Genomic DNA, 25846 nt, shown 5'->3' with positions numbered 1-25846 from the left:
AATATATGGTTGATTCATGTTATACAGATCTGGTTCTCCATAAGCAATGTTTCCATCGAATTTTCTAATGATGGGTGTTACTTTTTCGGTGAAAAATGGTGGGTGTTATTTACATAAAAGAACTAAGTAAAATATCATTTTGCACATAGTGAATAACAACATTAGTGATGTAAATATTGTGATTATTTCTAAAGCATAATAATGATATGTTAACAATAATTTGTTGCCGGTGCCTAATGATTCAAGCATGTTCTGTTAGAATACACAGCAGAAAGAGCACTCATGTCACCCACATGTCCTTTTTTGACTTGTCCAAAAGTTTAACCCTTTCATCAATGACATGTTCCTAAAAAATCGTAACAGCACATAATTTTATTCTTCCATATAAAAGGAATGGTCCCAATGTGCTAATAATACATAAAAATCAACAATTTTTTTAACTCTACGTAGCTTTCTTTTAGAAAAATGATTAAAATTTTACATTTATAAAATGAATTCTAAAATTTCCAAAATTGAACTCGTAAATAGAGGTAGAAGAATAAGAATATAAAGTTGTTTTCAAAAGAAAAAAAGAAGATGCAGAAGTACATTTGCCATCCACCACATGGTGGGATGCTCTCATCATGCCCCACACCGACAATGTTCCTAAATCATCCATTCATCTTCATTCATTATTTTTTTTTACAAAATCGAAGAAAGAAAAAAACAATAAAATAAATATAGAACGCCAAAAAATATTAAAAAAAAGGAACATGATCATTTACCCATCTGTAAATATACGAAATAAAAAGCAATCAAACATAAAAAGAAAAAAATGCTCAATGAATTTCTATTCTACCATAAGTTAATAAAACTATTATTTATCTCCAAAAAATATCTATATATTTGAGGTTGTTATTGCCGTGTCTTCTGTAAACTAGATCCAATCATCTTGAGCTCAAATTTCTTGATCACACCAGCAATATCTCTCATAGTAGTGTCCAATTCATAAGGGTTTTTGTCATATGTAACTTGTTTTGAATTTACAAACATTTTGCATGATTCTCTTCTTTCTGCAATGGTTCCATGATAGTGAAAATATTTGATCTTTCCTTCTGTTTTGTGAGTTGTCTTTCCTTCTAAATTTTGTGACATGTGAACCCCAGTTGCAAATAAACTACGTGGTTGCACAGCATATTTTCTATCTCTTCTAATACCTTTCTTTACATCTTTATATACCAGTTTCTCAAAACCCCATTTCCTGCATTTTCATAACACAACATGTGAAAAAGAGACACCAAACATTTACATAACACAACCAAGAATAATAATAAGTGTAAATACACATGTATCTCATTTTTTTTCCTTACTAGTTTAGTCACTCAAAATCTTAAAAACTCAAAATAATCCCAAAATTTTTAAATGTAGATCAAACTAGTCATTTTAGCCTATTTTACGACATCAGATACAGACTAATTTGACCCTAAAATATCTGATTAGACTCAGATTTAAAAATTTTGAGAACATTTTAAATTTTTCATCTTTGAGGAATCAAACTGTTACGATCAACAAAACATGATGGACTCAAATGGGTGTTTCCTCTAATAATAATTTTATGTCACATGATTAAAAATAATGTGAGTTTTGTGTGTGTAGCATGTGTAGTAATCAAACCAACTGTAACACCAAGAGCACCAACACTTATAGTAACAAAAATCAATCAACAAACATTAGAGAACAGCTGGATCTAACTATTATTGTTAGGACAGTGAATAATGTGAATAGTGATTATAATTATGAATATTGCAAAGTTTGAAAGCACCCCAACAAATCCATCATAATCAATAATCACTTTGGTGGACCAAGCAACATATCTAAGATCAAAATCAATCTAAATGAACGTTCACAAATATTACCAATATCATTCATCATCACTATTTGGCCCTACTTGAAATTTCAGAAATTACTAGCTTTTACATGATATTGACACTTAGCTACTGCTTGCTACACGTAATTTTTTCAACAGGAAGACATTTGTGAGTGAATTTAAGAATTTCCTGAAATTTCAGTTATACATTTAAAGATTCTTCAGCTAGCTATTTGTAATAATTAGCATGGACCATTTCATAAATAAGAAATAAATCACCATAAAACATTATTCAAAGCCTAAAGATATGCCACCTTCACATGCTTTGACAAGAGAAGGAAAAAAAGGAGTCTATACCAAAAGCATTGAATGGTCTCATATAATTCCATACAAATACATACAACGTTTATCAACCCAACTCTCTTACAATGAAAAATAATAGCACCTAACCACCAAAGATTCACAATGTTACTAAAGCATCAAAACCATTAAAGGTAAAATCCCAATGACATCACATTTGATATTTTCCATAACAATTTAAATCACACATTCCATGTCTCATGACACATAAATAATAAAAAATTAGAACAAAAAGTAACATTCGGCTCGAGACAGAGAATGAGACATTGTTCGGAATAAGTAAGCCTAGCTAAACTTGTAAACTAAAATCAATATCAATCAACTTCAATTTTTTTGCATAGAACCCAAATCAAATCTTATAATTGTTCGAGTCATTCAATACCATGACTAACGCAATAAACTCAGTTCATTTGCTGCTTCAATTTTGCATCATATAAACATCCAAATTAATCAAATGCCGCATTAAAATGCATTAACAAATAGATATTAATAAGAACAACAATTTAGGCCAAATTAGAAGAACACAAGAAAAGGGTAATAAAGCAATGTACCTGTAAGTTTTGCCATAATCATCAGAGTGACAAACCTTGCTAATCATAGGCATTTGTTCAATTGTGAACTGATTATACTCTTCAAGTGAGTCCAACACAGTCTTAATAGTACTCTTAGGAGGAACATAAATATACTCATCCACATCAAAAAAGAACATCCATTTAGCCATAAACTTATACCTATGCAAGCAATCATTCACAACCATGAACTGATTATGATAATACCCATCAAACCTCTCTTGATCCCTAATATCTTGCAAAGTTACATACCCAAGATCCATCCAAGGCTTCAAAACTTCCAACACTTTTTCATGCACCCCACCAGCATCATGTATCACAAAATGTGATCTTGGCCCAAAAAACTTAACATGGTAAGCGATCCATTCTCTAACTCTTTGTGGGTTTAAGTTCCCATACAAAGATGAACCACAGTATAAGTAATCATACTTAGGCTTTGAAGTGAAAACAGACAAATCTTGTGTACCAGGTTGTTCTGTTAGAACTTCAAACTTGTCTGTAATGTTGAAGTTTCTGTCACCACCACCTGATGTAGAAGCAAAAAGTACAAGTTTCCCACCTTTATTATCAATGTTTACATGTTCAGAAAAAGTGCAGTTTACAACAACTACTGTGTAAACTCTTCCATAACCCCAATCTGGGAGGATCTTGTATCCAACGGTGGATAATGTTTTTGTTGTTTCATTGGGTTTCTTTGTTTGTTCCCATTTGCACTCATAGGTAGGTTTAGAATACAAATGAAGAGGCTTTGAAGATATACCAATGATAGCAAAAGTGTTAAAACCACCTCTATAAGCACCCATAGTAATGAAGTTATAAGAAGCTGAACCATATGGGTTGAAAACACGCTTCAAGATACCATTTTGGGTGGTGTTTTCTTGCGGCGGTGGTGGCGGTGGTGGTGGTGGTGAGAGGGTGGTGGTGAGGTGAGAAATGAAGGAGTTTGAAGTTGATGGAGGAGTTGAAGTAACAACTTGAGAGACACGTGAGATACATACACGTAGATCAGAAGCTGAGATAGTGAAACGAGAAGGGATGAATTGAAGAAAAGTTGCAACAGAACAAAGAAGAAAAAGTGTTGTGAGAAGAAGTTTGAGTTCTGCAGAATAGTTTCCTATTAAACCAAACATAAGCTTTTTCTGTTCTCTCTCTTTGGCCATTGTCTGTGTTTGTTAATGTGTGTTGAAGCAGAGAAGAAAAGCGGTAGAAGAATGGTTATTTGTATTAGAAGAAGGTGTTTGGTTTAGGACAGAGGAAAGACTAGGGGAGGTGGATTATAAAATAAGGGTATGTGGGGTTAAAATAAGGGATTAGATGTGTAAGGAGGTAAGGTTGAAATATGGGATAGGGTTAAATTGGATTTATTGTTTGATTTCATTAATGGTTAATAACTAATTCTTAATGAGAATTGTCCTTATTTATATTTGGAGTTGGGTGAAACTACTGGATTGTTTTACTTTTTTGAAGAAGGAAAAATTATTTCAAGAATGGTTAAATTGGATTTATTGTTTTTTCTCATAGTTAATAAGGTTATGTTTACTTCTAATAAAACGGAGGGAGATAAAAAATGAGGAGAGAGAAAAGTAGACAAAAACTTGTTTACTATCATTTGGTTAGAAAAGAATGTGAGAATAAAAACAATGTCAGTTCAGTGGTGTATAGTCTCGTTAGATCTCTAGGATAATTAAAATGTCAATGATTTGGTTCATGAGAGTAATATTTATTGAGAGAAACAATTACACACTTTAAAAGAGATTAGCTCCTTATACAAAGGATAAAAAGATACTTTTAGTAGTACCAAAAAATAGCTTAATAGAGTTATTAGAAACTTTTCTCATATATGAAAAGAAAATATATAGAAAAGTCATATTTGCTCTTAAGTTAATTTTTTTTTTGTTGTTTAAAACTTTTTTCAATTCACAAATATACATTTTTCTTTCTTTTATATCATTTAATTAAAAATCACTCTTTTTTATTATCTTTCTTTTCTTTAACTTTCATTCAACTCATTTTCCTCTTCAACCAAATATATTGTAAATCAAATTACAATTTTATTAAAATAATTAATTTAATTCTTACTTTAATTTATAACTCTCTTACTTAAGTCAAGTGAAGAAAGCAAACAAATACAACAATATGATGAGATCAATACATTTGATTTTCTATGTATATCATTTTCATTATTAATTAAATTATATTTTTCTTTCAACTTTCCTTTCATTTTCTACCATATCAAACAACTGAAAAATCACCATATTTTACAGTCATTTTCTCTTCTTATCTTTTATCTCCTCGATCTTTCTTTCCTTAACTTTATTTTAGTAAACCAAATATAGTGTTAAGTATGATCTATAAAAAATAACAATTATATAAATTTCTAATAGTTATTTTTGATAATGTAGAGTTGTGGAGTATATCATTTTTAATATAATTAAGATATTTCTTGTACTATGGACAATATAAATTAATTTTTTTGAGGTATATAGTTGTATTTCTCAATATTTATCATTCACAAAAATTAAATCTTTAATATTTAGTATAATATGATATATGAAGTCCAATGGAATTTGACATAATTAGACCAATATTTTGTACCTCTATATAATAATACTCAATCAAATATAATATTCCAACCAATGGTGTATCTGATATGAGGATATTTAAGTGCATTTTCTATATTATTAAACGGAGAGAAAAATAAAACCATGAACCATAGAGAGAAGGAAAAGTATTTATCATTGGGAACTGAGAAAGGATTGAGATTACTCCATTGATGTAAAAGATATTGAAATTAGAGCCAAGCCAAGCCAAAAAAGAATCGTGAGTGCAGTTGGGGCTAGGATCCTTGTTTTATGGAGATTTATAAAATGGATTTTTTATGGTTGAGACAAAGAATCCTAAAAATAAATATGTTAATTGGAACTTTTCATATTAGAGTAATTAGAGTAAATAAAATAATTATTTTTAGTTTTTCAATGCAAATTATCTTTCCCCCGTTAATCTTGGCATTAGAATAAAAAAGCTTTATTAAAAACACGGAAAGAAATTGAAGAGGGGAAAGGGTGTATGTCGGTTCCTGTTGGAATTATTGCCATCGAATTCATGGCTGGATATAAGTGTGACAAGTGCCCTGAATATGGCGTGATTATTGTTTATCTAGAATGATTTTTGTTTTGATAGTTTTTATTCATAAAAAAATCTGTGTCACCCATAATAATTAATTTATATTAAAATTATATAATATAAATAATACAATATATTTAAATATGGTGCTCTAGTAGGTTTAATAAGTTTTTAGATGTCCTAAACCATTCATTAAAGTAAATGGATTTTTTAATAAGTTTAGTCTGACTTATATATAAAAATATTTAATTATAGGCTAAGTAATATGGCACCAATTCACAACCTAACCTATTTAGGTATGTACTCTCAAGTCACTAGATTTCTATGGGAACACGTGTGTCATTACATGTGTTAACTATTATAATTGGTCGAAAACTATATATTTAAATTAAAAGTTTAATAATTAATTTTTTTATGAAATATAAGATGTGTTCTCGATTTTTTATTATTAATATCATATCGATTAGAGTAGGGATGGTGATGTGTCTGGGTTGTGCATTATCTGAACCTGATTCGTTATTTCATTTTTGGACTCAAACTTACCTCGGACTTGTGTTGATACTCAATGACTCTACTACCCACGGGTCGTCTAGTGCCAATCAGATCTACGGGTAACTACAAATTCAAAGACTTTAAAAATAATTGTGAGTAATTTATGTAATTGTGTATTTGTTTCCTACACCCTTAAATGTTATTTAGGTAATCAACAAAAGAAAAAAATTAAAAAAACACAATTTAAATTGATTATTAAACATAACTAATTTAACTCAAACAAATATAAAATAACAAAGTTAATACTTCAACATGATGATCTAAAATTGATTTAATAGGAACTGTTTTAATCAACATACTGTCATATTATGCATATGAATTAACAACATAACAATCATATTTATGAATATATATAATGATATAATTATGATTAACATAATATCACAATTATGTTAATATATATATATATATATATATAGATATTATAGATTTAAGAATCTGAGTATTTGTGAGGCTAAATACCTCATTGTTTGGACTCAAACTCATCCAACATTGAGTCTGAGTTACTCACTCGTCAAAAAAATGGACTCATACCCAAGTATTATTTATAGATACCCATAGATTGAATAGTCATTGTTATCCCTAGATTAGAGCATGATATATTGGTCCAACCAATGATTTAATAATTAAATTATGTAGTGGTAAATTATTGTAATATATATAAATATTATTATTTGCAATATTAATTAATGAAATGGTTTAATTATTAACCACATTACAAACAACTATTTATTTAAGGTTTGGATATTTGATTTGTCATTTTGAAAAAAAATGAAAGTTTTTATATACAAAGTAGTTTTGACCTATACAGTAGAATATAGTTTGCCTAACCTAATTGCATGTTTAACATAATTGTCAAACCATGCCACTACGAGAAGAGGTTCAACAATTTTCTGATTGATATAGTAATTATAACAGATAAATGTTTCAGATTAACATGTTTACATATTTATTATTTTATTTTACTAAATTTACAAACTTATTACTATTTGCTATACTATTTTATGTCTAAATCACTTTTATTATATGGTGTAGATTAATTCTAATGTTTATTGAAATTAGTCAAAAAATATTTAAACAGTAAACTTTTAATTTAAATATATTTTTTAATTAATTAAAAGTAATACATGAAGTGGTATATTTTTGAGAGAATTAATATCTTCTGGTTGGTTAGATATCCTACTAACTTATGTACGCTTAGTGAGAAAATGTGTATCTATCGATTTTCATGAGAGTCTTGTATTTAATAATAAGAGTAATAGTCATTTTAGTCCCTTATATTTTTTTATTTTACCAGTTTAGTCTTTCAAAAAAGAAAAAATCTAAAATGATCCCAAAATTTCAAATGTGAGTTAAATTAGTCATTTTTTAGTCAAATTAGTCTCAATCAAGTGTTATAAAACATGCTAAAAATGACCAATTTGACTCATGTTTGAAATTTTTTGGTGACCATTTTAAGTCTTTTCTTTTTTTGAAGAACTAAACTAGTAAGATAAAAAAATATGAAGACTAAAATGTATATTTAATCTAATATTAAATAATAAAATTTACCACCAAATTTTTGTTTAATAAAAGGGTAGACAAATTGAGAATTATCATGCTAGCACATCCAGAGTTTGGCATATATAGCTGCAACCTTAGTTAATATCGTCTTTTCATTTGATCGGATATTTATAAATAAAGAGGTTAAAAAGACTGGGCCCAGTCTTATACATGTGTGGTAAGTGCATTCCACATGCCCATAGTTTAGGGCCCAAAGTTTTAATTTTTTTATCCAACTAATATTTACTTCACGTTTTTACTTTTATACATAAAATTCTTAGTAAAGTGAAACAAGTTCACTCATGTTTTTATTAGTTATTACATTGTATATGTAAATTTTTCAAAATTTTATTCATTTGTATAGTTGATTTTAATTTAAATCATTGTTCACCCAGGATAGATAAAAAATGGAACAATTCAAGGTTTACAAAGAAGATAACCAAAAAATAAAAAAATATCATGAACTCAACAATAATAAATAAGTGAGAAAATAAATGTATTATATGCCTCATGATTTACATGAGACCTTTTTTTTCAAATGTAATGTTATTATTTTTACACAATTAATTTTTTATAATTAGTCATTTTTTATTTTACTTTCAACTTTTCATTTTTATTTAACTTTTGACATACAAATTTCATATATTCTTTATGATAAAGAAGTGTTCTCAACTTTCCCCACATAGAACTTATAATGTTGAACCAACCATGAAAATTCTCAGATTTTCAATATGCACGTAAACATTCAATGATTAGTTTTTAATTATACAAACCGGACCATTGTCTGCATATTAGGTGTTAGCTCCTTCTTTATCTGAATAAAAGTTCAAAGTCATAAATGAATGGTATATTATATTATATTTATTAATAGATGTATAATCATATCTAAAATATCAGTGAGGTTTAAGTGGAGAGTAAATCTTCTATACCAAAAAAATGTATTATTTCATGTGTTACTTCACATGATTGTTAAAAATATATATTAAAATTAAAAATATAATAATTAGATATTTTTCGATCAATCAGGTGATTGTTATAAAATATATTCTGTCTAACCATACGTCTTTCACCAACAGAAGAGAAAATCATACAACAATAAAATTGGTTCAATTTTCAAATGGGAAACCACCATCAAATTGCAATTAGGGAGTAGTTAATCATGGGATTGACATGAGAATAGGTCCACACAACCTTTCTCTTCAATATGCATAGTTCCATAAAACCCTTCTCATCAATCTGAATGGTGGGTCTTGTATTTCATGGCTAGAGGAATGATATATTGGTGTATGTTGGACAATGACTTATATTCTAGTGGATTATGAATTTCTTCATAAAATAACTAGAAATTATAAGTTTGAACTGATGTAAAGGGATTGAGGTAGATTATTATATATTTACGTGTTATGTAAATCTAATGGCATAAAACAACAATACTCACAAACACAAATTCTTATTCTTTAATATATATTGGTCGTCTCTCAATGCTCCCTGAGACGTAAGCATAAATTGGTTGAAGCTTGCTACCAAGTTTCTTGTGTTATTTTCTCTTCTCCCTAATCTCTTTTAATATTCGATTGCTCGATTGTTCCCAACAATTGGTATCAAATGACTTTTAACCCATGTGGCAAATTCGATGTGGGGAGGTTTGGTGGAACTGATAATTTCTAATTGTGGCAAAGGCATGTCAATGATATGTTGGCTCAACAAGGTCTATCAATGATGCTATATGAGAATAAACCACATGATATGGATAAACTAGATTGAGAAAAATCGAAGGAGAATGTTGTGGTAACCATATGACTCTGTGTATGAGATGAAGTGTTGTACCACATTAGGGATTTGATGCCACAAACATAGATATAAGAGACATTAGAGAAACAATTGATGCCCAAGTCTCTAGCGAACAAGCTACATTTGAAGCAAAGACTCTATGGCATGAAGATGCACGAGGGTACTGATTTGCAACAACATTTCAACACTTTCAATCAAATAATCAATGACTTGTATAAACTTGATGTGAATGTTGACGATGAAGACAAATCAACAATTTTATTGTGTTCTTTGCCAAATTGCTACGAACATTTGCTGACAATATTGGCGTACGAGAAAGACTCAATCAAATTGGATTAAATCTTGACTGCAATTTTGTCCTACATTCAAAGAAGACATGTGTAGGGGAATAGTCTTAGGGCAATGGATTGTATGTGAAAAGGAGCCAAGCGCGTGGGAGTAAGCAATGCATAGGAGGTCTTACCAAAGGTAAAAGACTAGATTACAAGGACAAAATGTAACACCGTGAATTTTCTGCATATGTTTTATTAATTATTTATGTTACGAATGATTAATTTTAGAAATTAATTAGTATTTATTTAGGCTAAACCATAGTTGAGTGTTAGTCTTTTTTTTGTGAATTCCTATTTTGTGGTAAATTTTCGTAATTTTCTGTGATGGAAAGTTTTTAAGCTGATGTCGGGCCCAAATTTGTCTAAATTCAGCCTAATAACGTGTTTTTGAGTTTTGTAACTTGGAATCGAATTTCGATTGCACCATTGGCTTTGAAATATTATTTCGAAGCAAGATAGACATCAAGTTTGTCCATAACGCATTTCTAAATATTTTTGACTCCGAATTTCGTGTTTCAAAGTTCTAACCGTAAACCAAAATCGGGAGATTTTTAATATCCGGCCGAGTATGAGCCTACAATACTCGAGAATGGTTTAATCAAGAATTTTTTTCTAAAGATGTCAAATCACTTTCATGAGTGAAGCTTGCTTGTCAAACAAGCAAAAGTACACATCTCTTACACAAAATCTCTGAAATCACTCATCTACATATTACACAATACACTTTTTGGAAAAACCTTTGGTCTTTTCTCTCCCCAAATCTGATTTCTTGTCCTTAAAAGCCGACACCTAGCTTAGATAAAAACCATTGGCATTTTCATTCTTCTTCACTTTTGAATTTCTAAGAACTTCAAGGTAGTTCTTCATTTTTGATTTCTTCATCTCTTAAGATCTAACCATTAGATGTTTATAAAGTTTTAGTTTGATGTTTATATATATGTTATGAATATTTTCAAACTATAAATATGTGCTTTCTTGAAATTAAAAAGTTGTTTTTGAAACCATGAACTCTTTGTGTTCATGGAGCTATTTTTAGTGATGAAAAATATGCATTTTGTTAATTTCAATGAAAGGGGATGATTATGAAATCAAATGAACTTTTAAGGAGTTTTAAACCATGTAAAGTTTGAATCTTTTCACTTGTTTTTGGCTTGAGAAAACATAGCCTTGGACAAGATAGAAAATATTTATTTTTCCATGTTTCGAAGTTAGATGTTTATGAGTTGGATGAGTTTTGTTGAATAGATGGTTCATTGTTATTCATGACTATGAAACCAACACCTTTGTGGTTAAGTTTAGAGGTGTTGAAATAATCATGAAACTTGTTGAATCTACCTTAGTTAACTTACTTTAAAGTGGTAAGTTTAACAAATGATATTTTGGTTTAAAAATGCTAACTTTATTATGTTATTCATGACTATGAAACCAACACCTATTAACCTTTGTGGTTATGTTTGGATGTCTTGAAATGACCATGGAAAACTATTATACAAAATATGGAATCTAATTAAGATAACTTGCTTTAAAGTGGTAAGATCAACTTAGGGGACATTGATTAAGAAACTTACCTCAGAGTAAGAAGTATGACCTAAAAAGTCTCCATGAAAGTATAAACTTATGCGGCGATAAAAATATAAACTTTATTAAAATCTTACCTTGAAAACGATGGAAATCATGAACAAGACTTTCGAGGATAAATGATAGTTCAAGAATATAAATCTTGGACCGGATGGATGAAAGCGATTGAGTTCATAAATGAGATAAAACTATGTATTTACCTTAGGGTTATCATGTAAAAATTTAACTTGCAAATCACTAATTTGTTTTTGTGTTTAGTTTCGAAGCTTTTGAAGTCGGACAACCTAACCATTCGTGTAAAGTGAATCAATCACTCAATAACCTAAGGTGAGGGAGAATACACCGTGACATAATAGTGTTTGAATATGACACCTAGATCTCCTAAACTATCTCAAAAGTTTGGAGTTATTTTTGTGTATCAAGAAACCCGTACTTAATCAAATATTTGCATGCTTGGATTAAGTACGGATAATTTCTTAAGTTATATGCCTTAGGATAGATTAAAATATCAAGTAATATGGTAGTTAACCACGAAAGAACACCACTCGAAAGATTAAAACGCATAGGGATGGAAAATAGTGGAGGTATTTGATCTAGTGGCCCAAAAGGGCAAGGGAGTGGTCATGGCCAATGGACCAGCCTCGCCTGGGCGAGGGCCATGCAGCATGTTTGGCCTGTTCCGGGCGGATTTTTCCGCCTGGGCGAGGACTAGACAGTGATTTTGGCCAGGTTTTGGTGGATTTGTCGCTTGAGCGACAGTCCCTAACTTGGGTGAGAGCTAGACAAAGAATTGAGTCTGTTTTGATGAATTTGTCGCTTGAGCGACAGTGTCTCGCTTGGGCGTGAGAGAGACAATAATTTTTTTTGTTTTTTATTTTTTGATTGCCTAGGCAATATCCCTAGCTTAGGTGAGAAGGTATTCGATACTTGGGAGAGACCGTGGTCAAATGAGGAGTCTGGTGCCTAAATCAACAAACTTATACAATTACCTTTATTCTCGTGCCTTATTAGGGCAAGATTTCCGACATTGATGTCGTGATTGGGGCGATACCTAAAAAGGATTACATGATACCATGCAGCGAGGTCATCTGAACATAAGAGGTTTGACCATGTGGTCGTCTAGGGTAATTCAACGACGGTTCATAGTGGTAAGAATGTTATTCGTCTATTACATGATGATGTAAGATCGGTTCCCACAAGAAGCATTCTTTTGAAAGATGTCTTAGGTTGGGCCGATCATGTAAAAGAACAATTAAAAGATTTAATCGGCTAACTTCAGTTAGTGTGCATACTCATTGTGGATAATAAAGTAGTGGAGATGAAATTTATGGGAGACGAATGAGCCACCCATCTTGAGAGGGACGACGATGGCGGTGATTCGCCAACAAAGTCTTGAGGGAAAGTCTAGGTGAGATGAGTCCCTTGTATTCCTAGATGAGGTATTCTGTTGGACGGGACAGTTCTCACAATGCAAATTAGACGATCTCTGACAACCCCTCTTTGCAATTAGGATCGATGAGAGGGATGCCCAAAAAGTGTTTGATACGACACCGTCCTGAAATGGACAATTCTTTGGAACTGATCGATCACATATCCTTGCGAGGAATAATTTGGTGCGTTCAAATCGGCTTGTTATGGGACATGTACTCTCGGTTATTTCTGAATAGTTTATTGGGAGGATATTGGTATAAGGATGGATGAAATAAACATAACATTCATACATTGAGCTCTTGGATATTGAACCTCATGGTTTGAATTATAACATCATTCATCATTTGCATTTGAGTATGTGATATATATATATTGTGTATATTATGTGTGTCTGTCTGAATGTGATATTATATGTAATTCCATGCCGTCAATGAGTAATATTCATTAGATGTCTTACTCTCTTTTCTTTCTGCTTGTCTTCGGTTCACTTTCTTGTTCAGATGGACCATTCAACGAGGATTCGGAGCTACCGATTCTCGATGTCCCAGGATGGGGCATGGAGGATTGATGGAGATCGATACACCTACATGGGCCCTTGTGCCTTAGAGTTGGAGATGGTTTGTGATGGCTCCATGATGCGCTTCCCATCCCATCATGCAGATTTGGAGGCTTTCTTCACTTTGCCCGATCGTAGACCGGCACCTGTCGTATCATCTACTTAGTCTATGACTCCTCACGGACCAGCTACTGCAGGGCCATCTATGAGGCATTGGAGTTGGAATGATGTGATCAGTTCCCTACCGTGGAGGAGAGCCACTCGACAGACCATGCCTGAACCTCAGGCACATGCGAGAGTGGGGGTTAGGCCGCAGAATTTGTCCTATGACCTGGAGGAGGAGCTGGAAGTTGAAGAGGAGGATTGTGTGGAGTTAATCTACATATAGGACTCCATCGAGGTAGTAACCTCTCCTCTGATTCCGAGATGGAGGAGGATCCGAGCGAGTGTTTTAGCACACCCACAGACACTAGAGCTAGCCGCTAGAAGCCATTTCCATTTCTGTTTTGCTTTTTGAGTAGGGTATATGTGTATGATACTTTTTTTTGATGTGTTGAATGACTCAACTTATTTTGTATAGTTTCGGTTTAGGCGAAGATTTCATCCCGCCTTGTATTTTGTTCTAACATTTCCCGTTCTTTCAATGAAGAATTATTCAAATATGTGTTGAGTTATTTCGATTACCATTAGGTAATGATTTTTGATTTTCCGCAATTTATGTTACTTAAAATGATGTCCCAAAAAGGAAATGAATATAAGGAAACAAATTTTATATTACATTATTTAAAAAAAATATTACCCACTTTTGAGAAATATTTTTGGAGTAATTTTCAAGGCGTTACACAAAACACAATATAATGCTTTAAGTGTAGACAAATTGTATATTACAGTAAGGATTACCCCATTGAATGGAGTCTCGGTAAGCCTATAAGGAAAGATGAAGTATCTACATCTACAAACATTGCATAGAAAGATGACACGGGTTGCTTCCACCACATGATGTTAAACAAAATGGTTCACCACATATAGGATAAACAATTTTGGTTTCGTGCATCTAAAAAATAATAAAGCATGTGCATTTGTTAACATGGGAGAAATCAAAATTATAATGGATGATGATATAGTGAAGATGTTATATGACGTAAAACACATATTATACTTGAAGAAAAAATTGATTTCTTTGGGCTGTAGGCCAATTGATATAGTTATAGAACTGATAGGGACACTGATACTCTCCTAGTACGCAAAATATGTTCATACTATGATGAAAGACAAGAAGACTGTTGGGAACACTTACAAGTTGTTAAAGAGTACCATTGTAGGTGGAATTGTTGAAGTGACTGAAGACATTTCAGTATATTCAGACATTGATGCTACAAAATTATGGCGTTTGGGTCATATCTACAACAATTATTACTGCTTGCTTCTCACTTATGAAATTCTACATTTCTACCATTAATTTGATTTACATGCATTGGGTAATTGTCACTGAGTTGACTATTCTGATTTACAATGTATTAAATATTTGTCATTGATTTGACTATGACAAAATATAATTATATATGATACTTTGAGTTAAGGATAGATCATATTAATTTGTTTACACCAAAATAATTTAATAACGTGTATTCTTTTACTTTTGCTTTCAATAGTTTCAAGATTCTTCTACTACCCCTTACCCCTACTTCTTTTTGTTCTCTAAATTCAGATTGTAATGAAGATAATGAATATGATATACCAAATTTTATTATTACAGTTTTTCATTGGATTATTTTATTCATTCATTGATATCCTTTTATTCCTTTCACATAAAGATTAGGCCACTAATTTCTTTTTTATGGAACAAAATCGGAAATGAACCATTTTGATTATTTTTGGAAACTCAATTTCTAGGAGGGGACATTTGAGAAAAACTTCTTGGTTGCTGAAATGATGATTTTGCTCTACTAGGTTTGACCCAAGTTTCTTGGAACCAATCCAATCTTCACGTTTAATCTCCCATCTTCATCATGATTTGTGCAGAAACAGTTATACCTTGGAGTTGTCTGATTGGGGAGGACAAAACCCTTATTTCTCAACAGAAAGTCCCAATCAAAGATCGGCTTGAAGACCCATCTCTAGAAAAGAAAAAATCCTTCGTTCAAGCTCTGAGGAACACGTGTGATTTCTCTTCCTCACAGCTACCAGAACCTTGCATAAAAGGAGATGCCATAACAATAAAAATCCCAGAAATTGAAGATCAAGACGGACTGAACAGGTGCAAAAGTCACCTTCATGGTCGACTTATACTTTCTAAAAGGGACTCACCCTTGAAGTTCACGGATCTCAAATGTAAACTAACTTCATTATGGAATATGGTTGGGAAATGGTCATTAGTATCTTTGGGGAAAGATTTCTATGATTTTTCTTTCTCCTCCATTGAAGATATGACAAAAATATGTTCAGTGGGCTCTTGGAGTTTGAAATTGGGGTTCCTAAGAATGTTCTTGTGAACTCCTGACTTCAACCCAAGTATGCAAAAACTAAATCATACTCAATGTTGGGTCAGGATCCATAACATCCCTCAAGAGTATTGGAGTCCGAGGATAATATATTCCATTTCAGGAGGTATTGGAACCCCTATCTCTTTGGACGTGGCAACTAGTAATAGATCTTTCGGGCATTATGCAAAGGTGTTAGTAGAAATTGATCTGAAATTTAAGTTGTCGGATCAAATTCTGGTTGAAAGGGAGGGGTTTGCCTTCTTCGTGTCAATTGAGTATGAAAATATGTCTGATTTCTGCATTGGCTGCTTAGCAATTGGTCACAATGTGACTAACTATCGTAAAGAGAGCAAGAAACCAGTCAAAGAGGAGCATTATAAAGGTAATAGCAAAAAGTATATGGGATGAGCAATTCCTAAAGGGAGGAAGGGGCAATCTTCTCATAGGGCAGATGAGGAGATGGCTACTAAGAAGGTGAAGGCTAGTATGCCAGTTGAACATGATGAGAATGCTCAGACCCCTGCTTTCAGGAGAATATCCTTGCATATAAGGTAAATGATCTATTCATTAATCTGGACATAGACAATAGAGGGGATATAAATATGGAGGAGTTTGAAAAAATGGAACTTGGCACACCAATTGCTTCGAACCAAAGTAATTGGTAGGAGAAGGCAACATCTGAGAATGATGGAGACTCCTCTACTTATGAAGAGGAACTAAACAACTCCATTCAGGACAATGTGGTAGTGCAAGAAACAACAGAGATAACAAATCAGAGTGTGGCCAATGATATTCGAATAGTAGGAAGGTTATGGGCTGATGATAATGAACCAGAGGAGGTGAGGGAGGACTTCACTCTAGTGCTAACAAAGAATCAAAATGAAAAAGAACAACAACAAACAAAAAGTGCACCAAACCCGAAAGGGTGGCTACCTTAAGAGTAATCAATGAGGGTTTTGTTATGGAATTGCAGAGGTTTTGGCAACATCAAAACTATGCTCTTTCTTAAAAACCTTTGTGTTTCTAATAATTCTGATATGATTTTCATTGTTGAGCCAATGATTCCTTATAGTATTATTAATCCAATGGTTTGGAAGGATATGAATTTAAAGCTTTTTGTGTGTAATGGTAGAGGTAACCTTTTACCTTCTATTTGGGGTCTTTGTAAGCTTAACATTGTGCCTTCTGTCCTGGTTAGTTATGAGCATCATATTGTTGTGGAAGTTAACAATTGTAATCAAAAGCTCTTCATTTCTACTGTTTAGGCTAGCAACAATTTTGTGCAAAGGAGATTTATTTGGAATGAGGTTCTTGGCATTATGACTGCAAGTCCTGGTCCTTGGAGTTGCATTAGAAACTTTAATGTTGTGCTAGGGGCTCATGAGTGTAGAAGTGATAGATTACCTGCTAGAATTCCTTGATAGGAATTCAAGACCTTATCAGATAATGCTGGATTATTGCACTTGAACACCTTGGGAGCTCAATTCACCTGGTCTAGTAGAAGAAGAGGTGCTGCTCTAACTAAGAAGAGATTAGATAGGGCTCTCTGCAATGAGAACTGGTTGAATTGCTGGAATCAGGTCACTGTTGCTCTTTCCCTAGACTAACCTGTGACCATCATCCTATTTTTGCTTCAATCCTGCTCCCATCATTTGGATAGGATTTCTTCTTTCAAATTTCACTAAACATGGACTCAGAATTCTGATTGTAGAGGATTAGTGGATGACAGTTGGAAAGCTAAAGTTTTTGGTTACCCTATGTTTGTGCTGTCTCAAAAGTTGAGAAACCTTAAGAGAGATATGAAAATTTGGAATAATCAAGTCTTTGGTAATGTGCACCAGAAAGTGAAGCTAGCCAAGGATAATGTTGAGGTCATCCAAAAGTGTATTAGTGACTTTGGTCCCAACCCTGAGTATATGGTGCAGAAAGAAAATGCTCAGTCTGAGTTATTGGAGGATCTTATGATAGAAGAGGTCGTTTGGAAGGAGAAGGGTAGAATCAACTGATTTGTTCATGGTGATAGGAATACTAGTTTTTTCCACAAAGTCACCAAGATTAGGCATGCCACAAAGTCTATATCTATGATGAAGAATGAGGATATAATATCAAACCAGGATGACATTGACAATCATGTGCTTAGCTTTTATACTGACTTATTTTCTTCTACAAATAATTCTTCTTCCTTGGTGACTGATGAAGACAACATCAACCTTACTAGAATTCCCTCTAATGAGGATATCAGATTGGTTGTCTTTGCTCTGAATGGTTATGGAGCTCCTAGACTTGATAGTTTTGGGGGGTGCTTCTTCCAATGCTTTTGGGATCTGATTCATATTGAAGTTTGTAATTCAGTTAGGCAATTTTTCTACCAAAGTTGGTTGCTGCCCAACATCAACTCCAACTCTATCATTTTGATTCCTAAAAGTCCTGGTGTAGAGAGGATTGAAGAGTTTAGGCCAATAGCTCTAATGAATTTTCAATTTTAGATTAAAACCAAAGTGTTGGCTGGCAGACTTGCTCCCATTGCTCCAAAGATCATCTCTCAACAGTAGAGGGGATTCATTATAGATAGGAAAATTCAGGATTGTATCTATCTTGCATCTGAGGCAATTAATTTCCTTGATCACAAGACCTTTGGTGGGAACCTTATCAAAAAACTTGATATCAAGAAAGCTTTTGACACAATAGATTGGCAATTTCTCCTGGACACTTTAAACGCTTTTGGCTTTAAACATCAATTTACTAAATGGATCACTGTCATCCTTGAATCTGTTATGTTGTTCATCAATGTAAATGGAAGGAATGTGGGTTTTTTCAATTGCAAAAGAGGTGTTAGGCAAGAGGATCCTCTATCTCCCCTGTTGTTCTATATTGCTGAAGATGTGCTTAGTAGATGCTTCTTGAAGTTAGTCAATGAGAATAAGCTTAGCACAATTTCAGGTCCTAAAGGATTACAAACTCCTAGCTATGTTCTTTACGCGGATGATATTCTAATTTTTTTCAAGGGAAAGAAAAGAGATTTGCTTGAGCATAAGAATCTGATTTTAAAGTATGTTGAGGCCTCTGGTCAACAAATCAACCATTCCAATTGCAAGTTCTACTCTAGCATGAATAATCCTAGGAGAATTGCTTCTTTGTCTAATAATTTGGGTTTCTCTGTAGGTTATTTACCATTAAACTACCTAGGGGTGCCCCTATTCAAAGGCAAGCCCAAGAAAAGGTATCTGCAACCTATAGTTGATAGAATTGTAGCTAAGATTGCAAAGTGGAAAGGTTCTGCTCTGTCCATAATGGGTAGAGTGGAATTGGTCAGGTCCATAATCCAAAGCATGTTAGTCTATAGCTTTCAAATTTATAAATGGCCACTACAACTGCTTAATCAGGTGGATAGAAGTATGAGAAACTTTATCTAGGCTGGTGATGTTGAGGTGAGGAAGATGGTAACATTGGCTTGGCACAAGGTGTGCACTCCTATTAAGGAGGATGGTCTTAGGACTATGTCTATGAAGGCAATGAACAAAGCTGTTATGTTAAAGTTGGCTTGGGATATGAAGACTTCTAATGAGCATTGGGCTACTTTTTATAGAGAAAGGTTTTGTGACAACAAAAACCCTTCTAGTAGGCACTTCAAATCTTCCATTTGGCAGGGATTAAGGAAAATTGGTATGAGGCTATTGATAATTCTATCTGCTTGGTGGGAAATGGCAACCACATCAATTTCTGGATTGATAACTAGATGGGTGAATCTCTGGTGGATTACCTCATATTCCTCCTGAGATGCACTCTCAATTGCATGCTAGAGTGGTTGACTTCACCATTGATTCTAAGTGGCTAATACCAAGGTTTCTGTTCAGACTCTACCAAGATTTTAAACATCACTAGAGCCACCAACCATGACAGATTAGTTTGGAAACACTATAATGATGGTGTGCTAACTTCTAAGCTTGTTTTTGCTCATGTTAATAATAATCTTTCAATCCTTTCTTGATGTAGCCAAATTTGGTCATTAGCTATTCTCCCTTCAAAGTCTTTCATTACTCGGCGGATTATGCTCAGGAAAATGCCCACAGATGAGAACCTTCAGCAAAGAGGCAAAAATCTGGCCTCAAAGTGTAGTCTATGCAACTCCTCTCATGAGGACACTAACCATATCTTTCTACATTGTAGTTTTGCACAGACTTTATGGTCTTGGGTGCAAGATACTTTTTCTATAAGGATCAATACTCAGTATGTCCAATCTAATCTTTGGAGCTGCAACTATCAATTCAAGTATCAATTGAAGGAGGTGCTTTATGCTTGTGTGGTGGTCACCATGGCAACAATTTGGTTATGTAGAAATCAGAAAAGATTTGAAGACAAGCAGATCTCTCTTAGGCAAACAATATCTAAAATCAAGACAGAAACAACTTTGGCTGGAAATTGCTCCCATGTAGCCTCAAATTCTTGTAGTGTCTCTGATCTTCTCTTGCTGAGAAACTTAAATATTCCTTTAAAGTTGAGTAAAACTCCTAGAATCGTGGAAGTGCTATGGCTTGTGCCAAATGAGGGCTGGATAAAAGTTAATATCGATGGTGCAGCCAAAGGTTCTCCCGGTCTTGTAGGTGCTAGTGGCATATTCAGAAACAACATTGGTACTTGTGTAGCTTGTTTTGCCTCTTTCCTTCAAATTCATAATGTAATCTATGCAGAGCTTTTTGCAGCTATCAAAGCAGTCAATTTGGCTTGTAATAAGGGTTGGACAAATCTTTGGCTTGAGTGTGATTCTAGCACAGTAGTGGATATCTTCAAAGGTAGAGTTACAGCCCCTTGGAAAATCAACAATCTTTGGGATAATTGTCAAGAAAATTTGAAATTAATGAGTTTTCATGTTTCTCATATCTTTAGGGGAGGTAACTCTTGTGCTAATAAATTGGCCAACTTTGCTATAGATTTTAGGCAAAACTCATATTGCATCCATACCCCAAATTTCATTAGGGATGAGTATAATAGAAATAGACTAGGACTTCCTAGCTATAGATTCAACAATTTCTAATCTTTTAGCTTTCTCATTGTATGATCCTTTTAATTAATATATTTTGGGTGTAGTAGCACCTTGGCAAAAAAAAGTATATATTTAGATAGACAAGATCCAATTTGTGTAATTTTTAGGATTATAAGACTTTTTGTGTATGTTATATGTAGTTATGCTATTTTTAGATGAAGATATTTAACTCATGTATTTCATCATATTGTATAGGTTTTCTTAATTTTAAATATATTTATGTGTTCATATATTTATTTTTTCATTGTAAATTCATATTATTATTTCATGCAACTAACAGTTAATAAAGAGGTTGAAATGGGACCGTGAGTATAAGTATCACTCTTTTAATATCACGAAGACTTATACCAATGAAATAGAAGTGTAGGTATAAGAAAAATATATTCATCTATAGTAATGGGCACAAACTGAATGTATAAGTTGAAGTCTTATACCAACCGTTCTGACTACCATCACTAAAACATTTAGTGACAAGGAAAATCTGTATGTATAAACACTTATAGTGACATGCAGAATGTGAAGATATATGTTGAAATTTTATACCAACGCTCTCGACAATCTTCACTAAAACCTACAGTGACAGTAAAAAATCATAGATATAGCGACTTAAATACGATGAAAACAAACATTCATAGGTAAAAGATTTTTTTGTTATACCTACAATTTTTTTATCTTTTAGCAACGATTTTCATCCGTAAGTATATGGCAAATGTCTTATAGTGAGCAAAGATTGCTCTCATTGTGGATACATGTGTAGAATCTTTATAAATTTGAAGAAAAAGTTCAAAAATTGAGGAATTATAATCTAGTACATATTTTATATGTAATTTTCTAATTATATATAATTTCGGCATAAATAGACCCAAATTTATCCCATATGTGTTATGAATATGATTAAAAATACTTTCATTCCATGTATTGGCATTCCAATGCTTGTGTGATAAATGTTATTGCACTTAAACTCAGTTAGCATAAGTAGGGGTGTAAACGTCCGGTCGGTTTCGTTTTTGGAGCAATTTAGTGACCGAACTGAATACAAAGACATAATTCAGTTTATCTCAATTGACTGCAAATTCTATTGTAGGAACTGAACCAAACTGAACCGCACTTGAATGGTTCGGTGCAGTTCCATGGTCTTCCTATTATTTTAATAAAAAATCATGCATCAATTGAATGTTCAAAATGCATTCCAAGAAATTGTTTTTCATAAAAGCAAAAACACTATTATTATTATTAAAAAATATAAATGATATATAAATGAGTAAAAATATTGAAATCTTGTTAATAACATATATAACAATTATAAAATTAGGAAGAAGAAAAGTGAATGACCACATATCACTACAAAAAAATAAATCATTATCACTACAAAAAAATATCTTGTTAGCCACGGTTATAACCGTGGCTATTTTACCAAAAAACCGTGGCAAAATACACCAGCCACGGTTTCCTCGACCCTAGCAATAAGTGGCGTTGCAAAAATTTAGCCACAGTCAATGTATGATATAGCTACATCTATGAGAAGTGTGGTAACATTTCCTTAACCACGGTTCAACCGTGGCTAATGTGAACCACACCCGTGGCTAGTTTATACCATTACTTTAACCACAGTTTAACCGTGGCTAATTATTTATTAAGTTATTTTCACATATATTCCTCTCCTAATCCTCTCTAACAATCATTATATTATATAAGCATTAATACTATGAAATTGGACCCAATATCTCAAATTATCATCACCTTCATCTTAAAATAATTCCAAATACATAAGCATGAATAAGTTCACATAATATGTATCATTCAAACCAATTGTTGAAACATTCCAAATTTGGTTAAAAAATGCATTAATATTTCTATAGTAAAAATTTCACGCATAATCACATGGAACTTCTAGTCTTGCCCACTTGATCACTTCAGCATCACCTTTTCGGGCTTCATCCATTTCTTCAATTCCTTCAACATGACTTCACATGAATTTTTAAGTATACCAATCTGCAAGACAACCTATATCAGTTCCAACAATCAAGAACTATTGGAATTTCAAAATACAGAATTCTTGAGATTCAAAATCAATAATATTTATTATTAATATCAGAAGTCTCAATAACAAATAGAGAGTGACTGGAAGAGTCTCAATAACAAAACATAGAACCAGCTGGATTACAAACCCTCATTTAAAATAATAAGATAATGAATCGTATTATTCAGGCTTCAAGCAGGAATGAAGCAGTCACGTAGATTCAAACAATCAGAGTAAGTTCCGTACAATATCCTTAAACAGTCAGACTTCCCATCAGAATATCAGATTAACATAGATTGGCGAAAACATGAAATATATTTTTTGGCATCAAAGAATTATCTACAACTTTTGCTATAAATAAACTACATATATTAACGCAACGGAATACCATCGCAGTAAATGCTGACAATGAAAATGATAACAACTCTGTCAAGATGATACCTTCCGATATACAATTTTTTAATGATGTAAGCACTGAGCAGACCTGACTGCAAGACGGTGGAGATACATTAGACCAGAGCAGCATGAAACATCAATATTAATGTGTATGCTCACTAGTGATATAGATTAGAAAGAGAAACAGTTACCAAAACCCCAAGCAATGTGCTTGTCATGAACAGATACAAGAAGTTGCCAAGAAATTGCAAGGCAATTGACAGGTCAATTTGCTCAAGGTCAAAGCTTTGGATTGCATTGAAAAGCACCACTGACGTAGCATCATTCACCACACCTTCCCCAAATACAAGACTGTACAATAAAGGTGTTTCATCCTGATTTAGCACCTGCATGATCATCATTTTTAAGTTCAGTATTAAATCTGATATGTTAGTTGCTGGAAGAATGCAACAAATGTATTATTCCAGACCTGCAATGTGCACACAGAGTCGGTCGCAGCAAATATGACACCAATTGCTGAAAATTTTCACAAATTAGTGAGTCGCATACAGATTGGGAAATTGTCATATAGTTGAGATTGACAAATATAATACCTAGATAATCTCCTATTTCCAGTGGACCGATATTCATCCTCATCTTAGATAATCTGATCTTGCCACATCAACCTGAACTGAGTGATCAATGACAAGATCTACAGGTACCTGAGGGCAAACAATTTTAAAATCATTACATAACCCAAACCATAAATAACTAGGAAAATCAATATTAATCTAAATCCATTAATGTGCACGAGCAAGTGGCATACCAAGGGGTTAATTTTATTAGAATCACCACCAAGCTTGTTCATTGTATCTCCACATACAAGAAGGATCAACAACAGCAGGCACCCCAGTAAAATCCTGAGAATTACATCAAAAGCTCAATGAATTTTACAAATAAAGCCAATATTAGAAGAAACTTATAGAAACAAAATCACTAATGTATAATAGAAATCCCTAGCCCAAAGCACCAATATCTTCATGCTCTCACCTGCAGAAGCACTCTGTCCGGCTTGAACGGAATTCCCACCTGTTTAGGAGAGGTATTCTCCTAATCAATAATTCTTTCGACATCATTACTTTTAACTTGAAATTGGTCGCAGTTACGAATTGCAGATTCCAAAAGTATCCTGTAGAGTAAGGAAGTATATCTGCAACACNCCACATACAAGAAGGATCAACAACAGCAGGCACCCCAGTAAAATCCTGAGAATTACATCAAAAGCTCAATGAATTTTACAAATAAAGCCAATATTAGAAGAAACTTATAGAAACAAAATCACTAATGTACAATAGAAATCCCTAGCCCAAAGCACCAATATCTTCATGCTCTCACCTGCAGAAGCACTCTGTCCGGCTTGAATGGAATTCCCACCTGTTTAGGAGAGGTATTCTCCCAATCAATAATTCTTTCGACATCATTACTTTTAACTTGAAATTGGTCGCAGTTACGAATTGCAGATTCCAAAAGTATCCTGTAGAGTAAGGAAGTATATCTGCAACACATACATGAATACCACCATCAATTCTACACCGGACTAATAAAGTTGCTACAGTACATTACATAACTCACCATCTCTTTTATCCTATTTGCCTTTTCTCTCCCTAAAAGCTTACAAAAGTATGTGAATTTAAATGGAGCTTGGATAGTCATGCCATCTTAAACATCTTCCCCAACCTACTTATCACATTCTTAGCTAAGGCAGTGAAGGAAGCCATTGCTGGGACAAAACTATTCCTGCAACACTTATTTATTCACGTGATGAATTTCTTGGGAAAAATCAAGACCTCGGTCGAAAAATGCAACAACCACAGACTATGATTTTGAACACAAGATATTATATATGTTCTATATCTCTCATGATTTCTTCCTAAAAATAAGGAACTCAATCTTGTCACAAACCTAGCCTTGAAGAACATCACTAGCACAAAAAATATTTTTAGATAAAGTCCATGTTTGAACATCATATTTCCCTTTTTTTTCCCCCAAAAGTACTGTTGGTCGTTAACATAGTTATAAGGAAGATATTTTGTGAAAAATACAATTTTCATTGCAAAAGAAGAATGTCTCAAAATTGTCAACTCCAAGTAATTACAAATATCTCAACCTTCAATGATTACAATTTACAAGTGATGCCAATAACAACATGAAAACATCTGTCCAAATATGGTATAGTAACATACCTTA

The 25846-nt window shown here is 33.0% G+C and overlaps 2 protein-coding genes across 2 annotated transcripts; both read right to left on the bottom strand.

The window, feature by feature from the left end:
• LOC109334595 (galactan beta-1,4-galactosyltransferase GALS3-like) lies at positions 736 to 4060 on the bottom strand. Its single transcript, XM_019570448.1, has 2 exons — positions 2758 to 4060; positions 736 to 1240 (listed from the first exon to the last, which is right to left on the bottom strand). Exons 1-2 carry the CDS (start codon positions 3933 to 3935, stop codon positions 895 to 897), a joined length of 1524 nt encoding a protein of 507 aa, XP_019425993.1. The 5' UTR covers positions 3936 to 4060; the 3' UTR covers positions 736 to 894.
• LOC109334088 (sodium/hydrogen exchanger 3-like) lies at positions 22974 to 24530 on the bottom strand. Its single transcript, XM_019569660.1, has 6 exons — positions 24426 to 24530; positions 24214 to 24321; positions 24090 to 24136; positions 23812 to 24006; positions 23666 to 23712; positions 22974 to 23196 (listed from the first exon to the last, which is right to left on the bottom strand). Exons 2-6 carry the CDS (start codon positions 24254 to 24256, stop codon positions 23160 to 23162), a joined length of 369 nt encoding a protein of 122 aa, XP_019425205.1. The 5' UTR covers positions 24257 to 24321; positions 24426 to 24530; the 3' UTR covers positions 22974 to 23159.

The sequence above is a fragment of the Lupinus angustifolius genome, chromosome LG19 (genome assembly GCF_001865875.1).
Source record: "Lupinus angustifolius cultivar Tanjil chromosome LG19, LupAngTanjil_v1.0, whole genome shotgun sequence".
Classification (NCBI taxonomy): Eukaryota; Viridiplantae; Streptophyta; class Magnoliopsida; order Fabales; family Fabaceae; genus Lupinus; species Lupinus angustifolius.
This window is presented reverse-complemented; position numbering and strand designations above follow the sequence as displayed.

Coding starts and splice junctions, on each gene's coding strand:
- LOC109334595 (XM_019570448.1), bottom strand. CDS start 3,935: ATGGCCAAAGAGAGAGAACAGAAAAAGCTTATGTTTGGTTTAATAGGA. Junction 1,241..2,757: donor GATTATGGCAAAACTTACAG/GTACATTGCTTT, acceptor ATGAAAATGCAG/GAAATGGGGTTTTGAGAAAC.
- LOC109334088 (XM_019569660.1), bottom strand. CDS start 24,256: ATGAGGATGAATATCGGTCCACTGGAAATAGGAGATTATCTAG. Junction 24,137..24,213: donor GGAAATAGGAGATTATCTAG/GTATTATATTTG, acceptor GAAAATTTTCAG/CAATTGGTGTCATATTTGCT. Junction 23,197..23,665: donor AAAAAATTGTATATCGGAAG/GTATCATCTTGA, acceptor GTTGTCTTGCAG/ATTGGTATACTTAAAAATTC.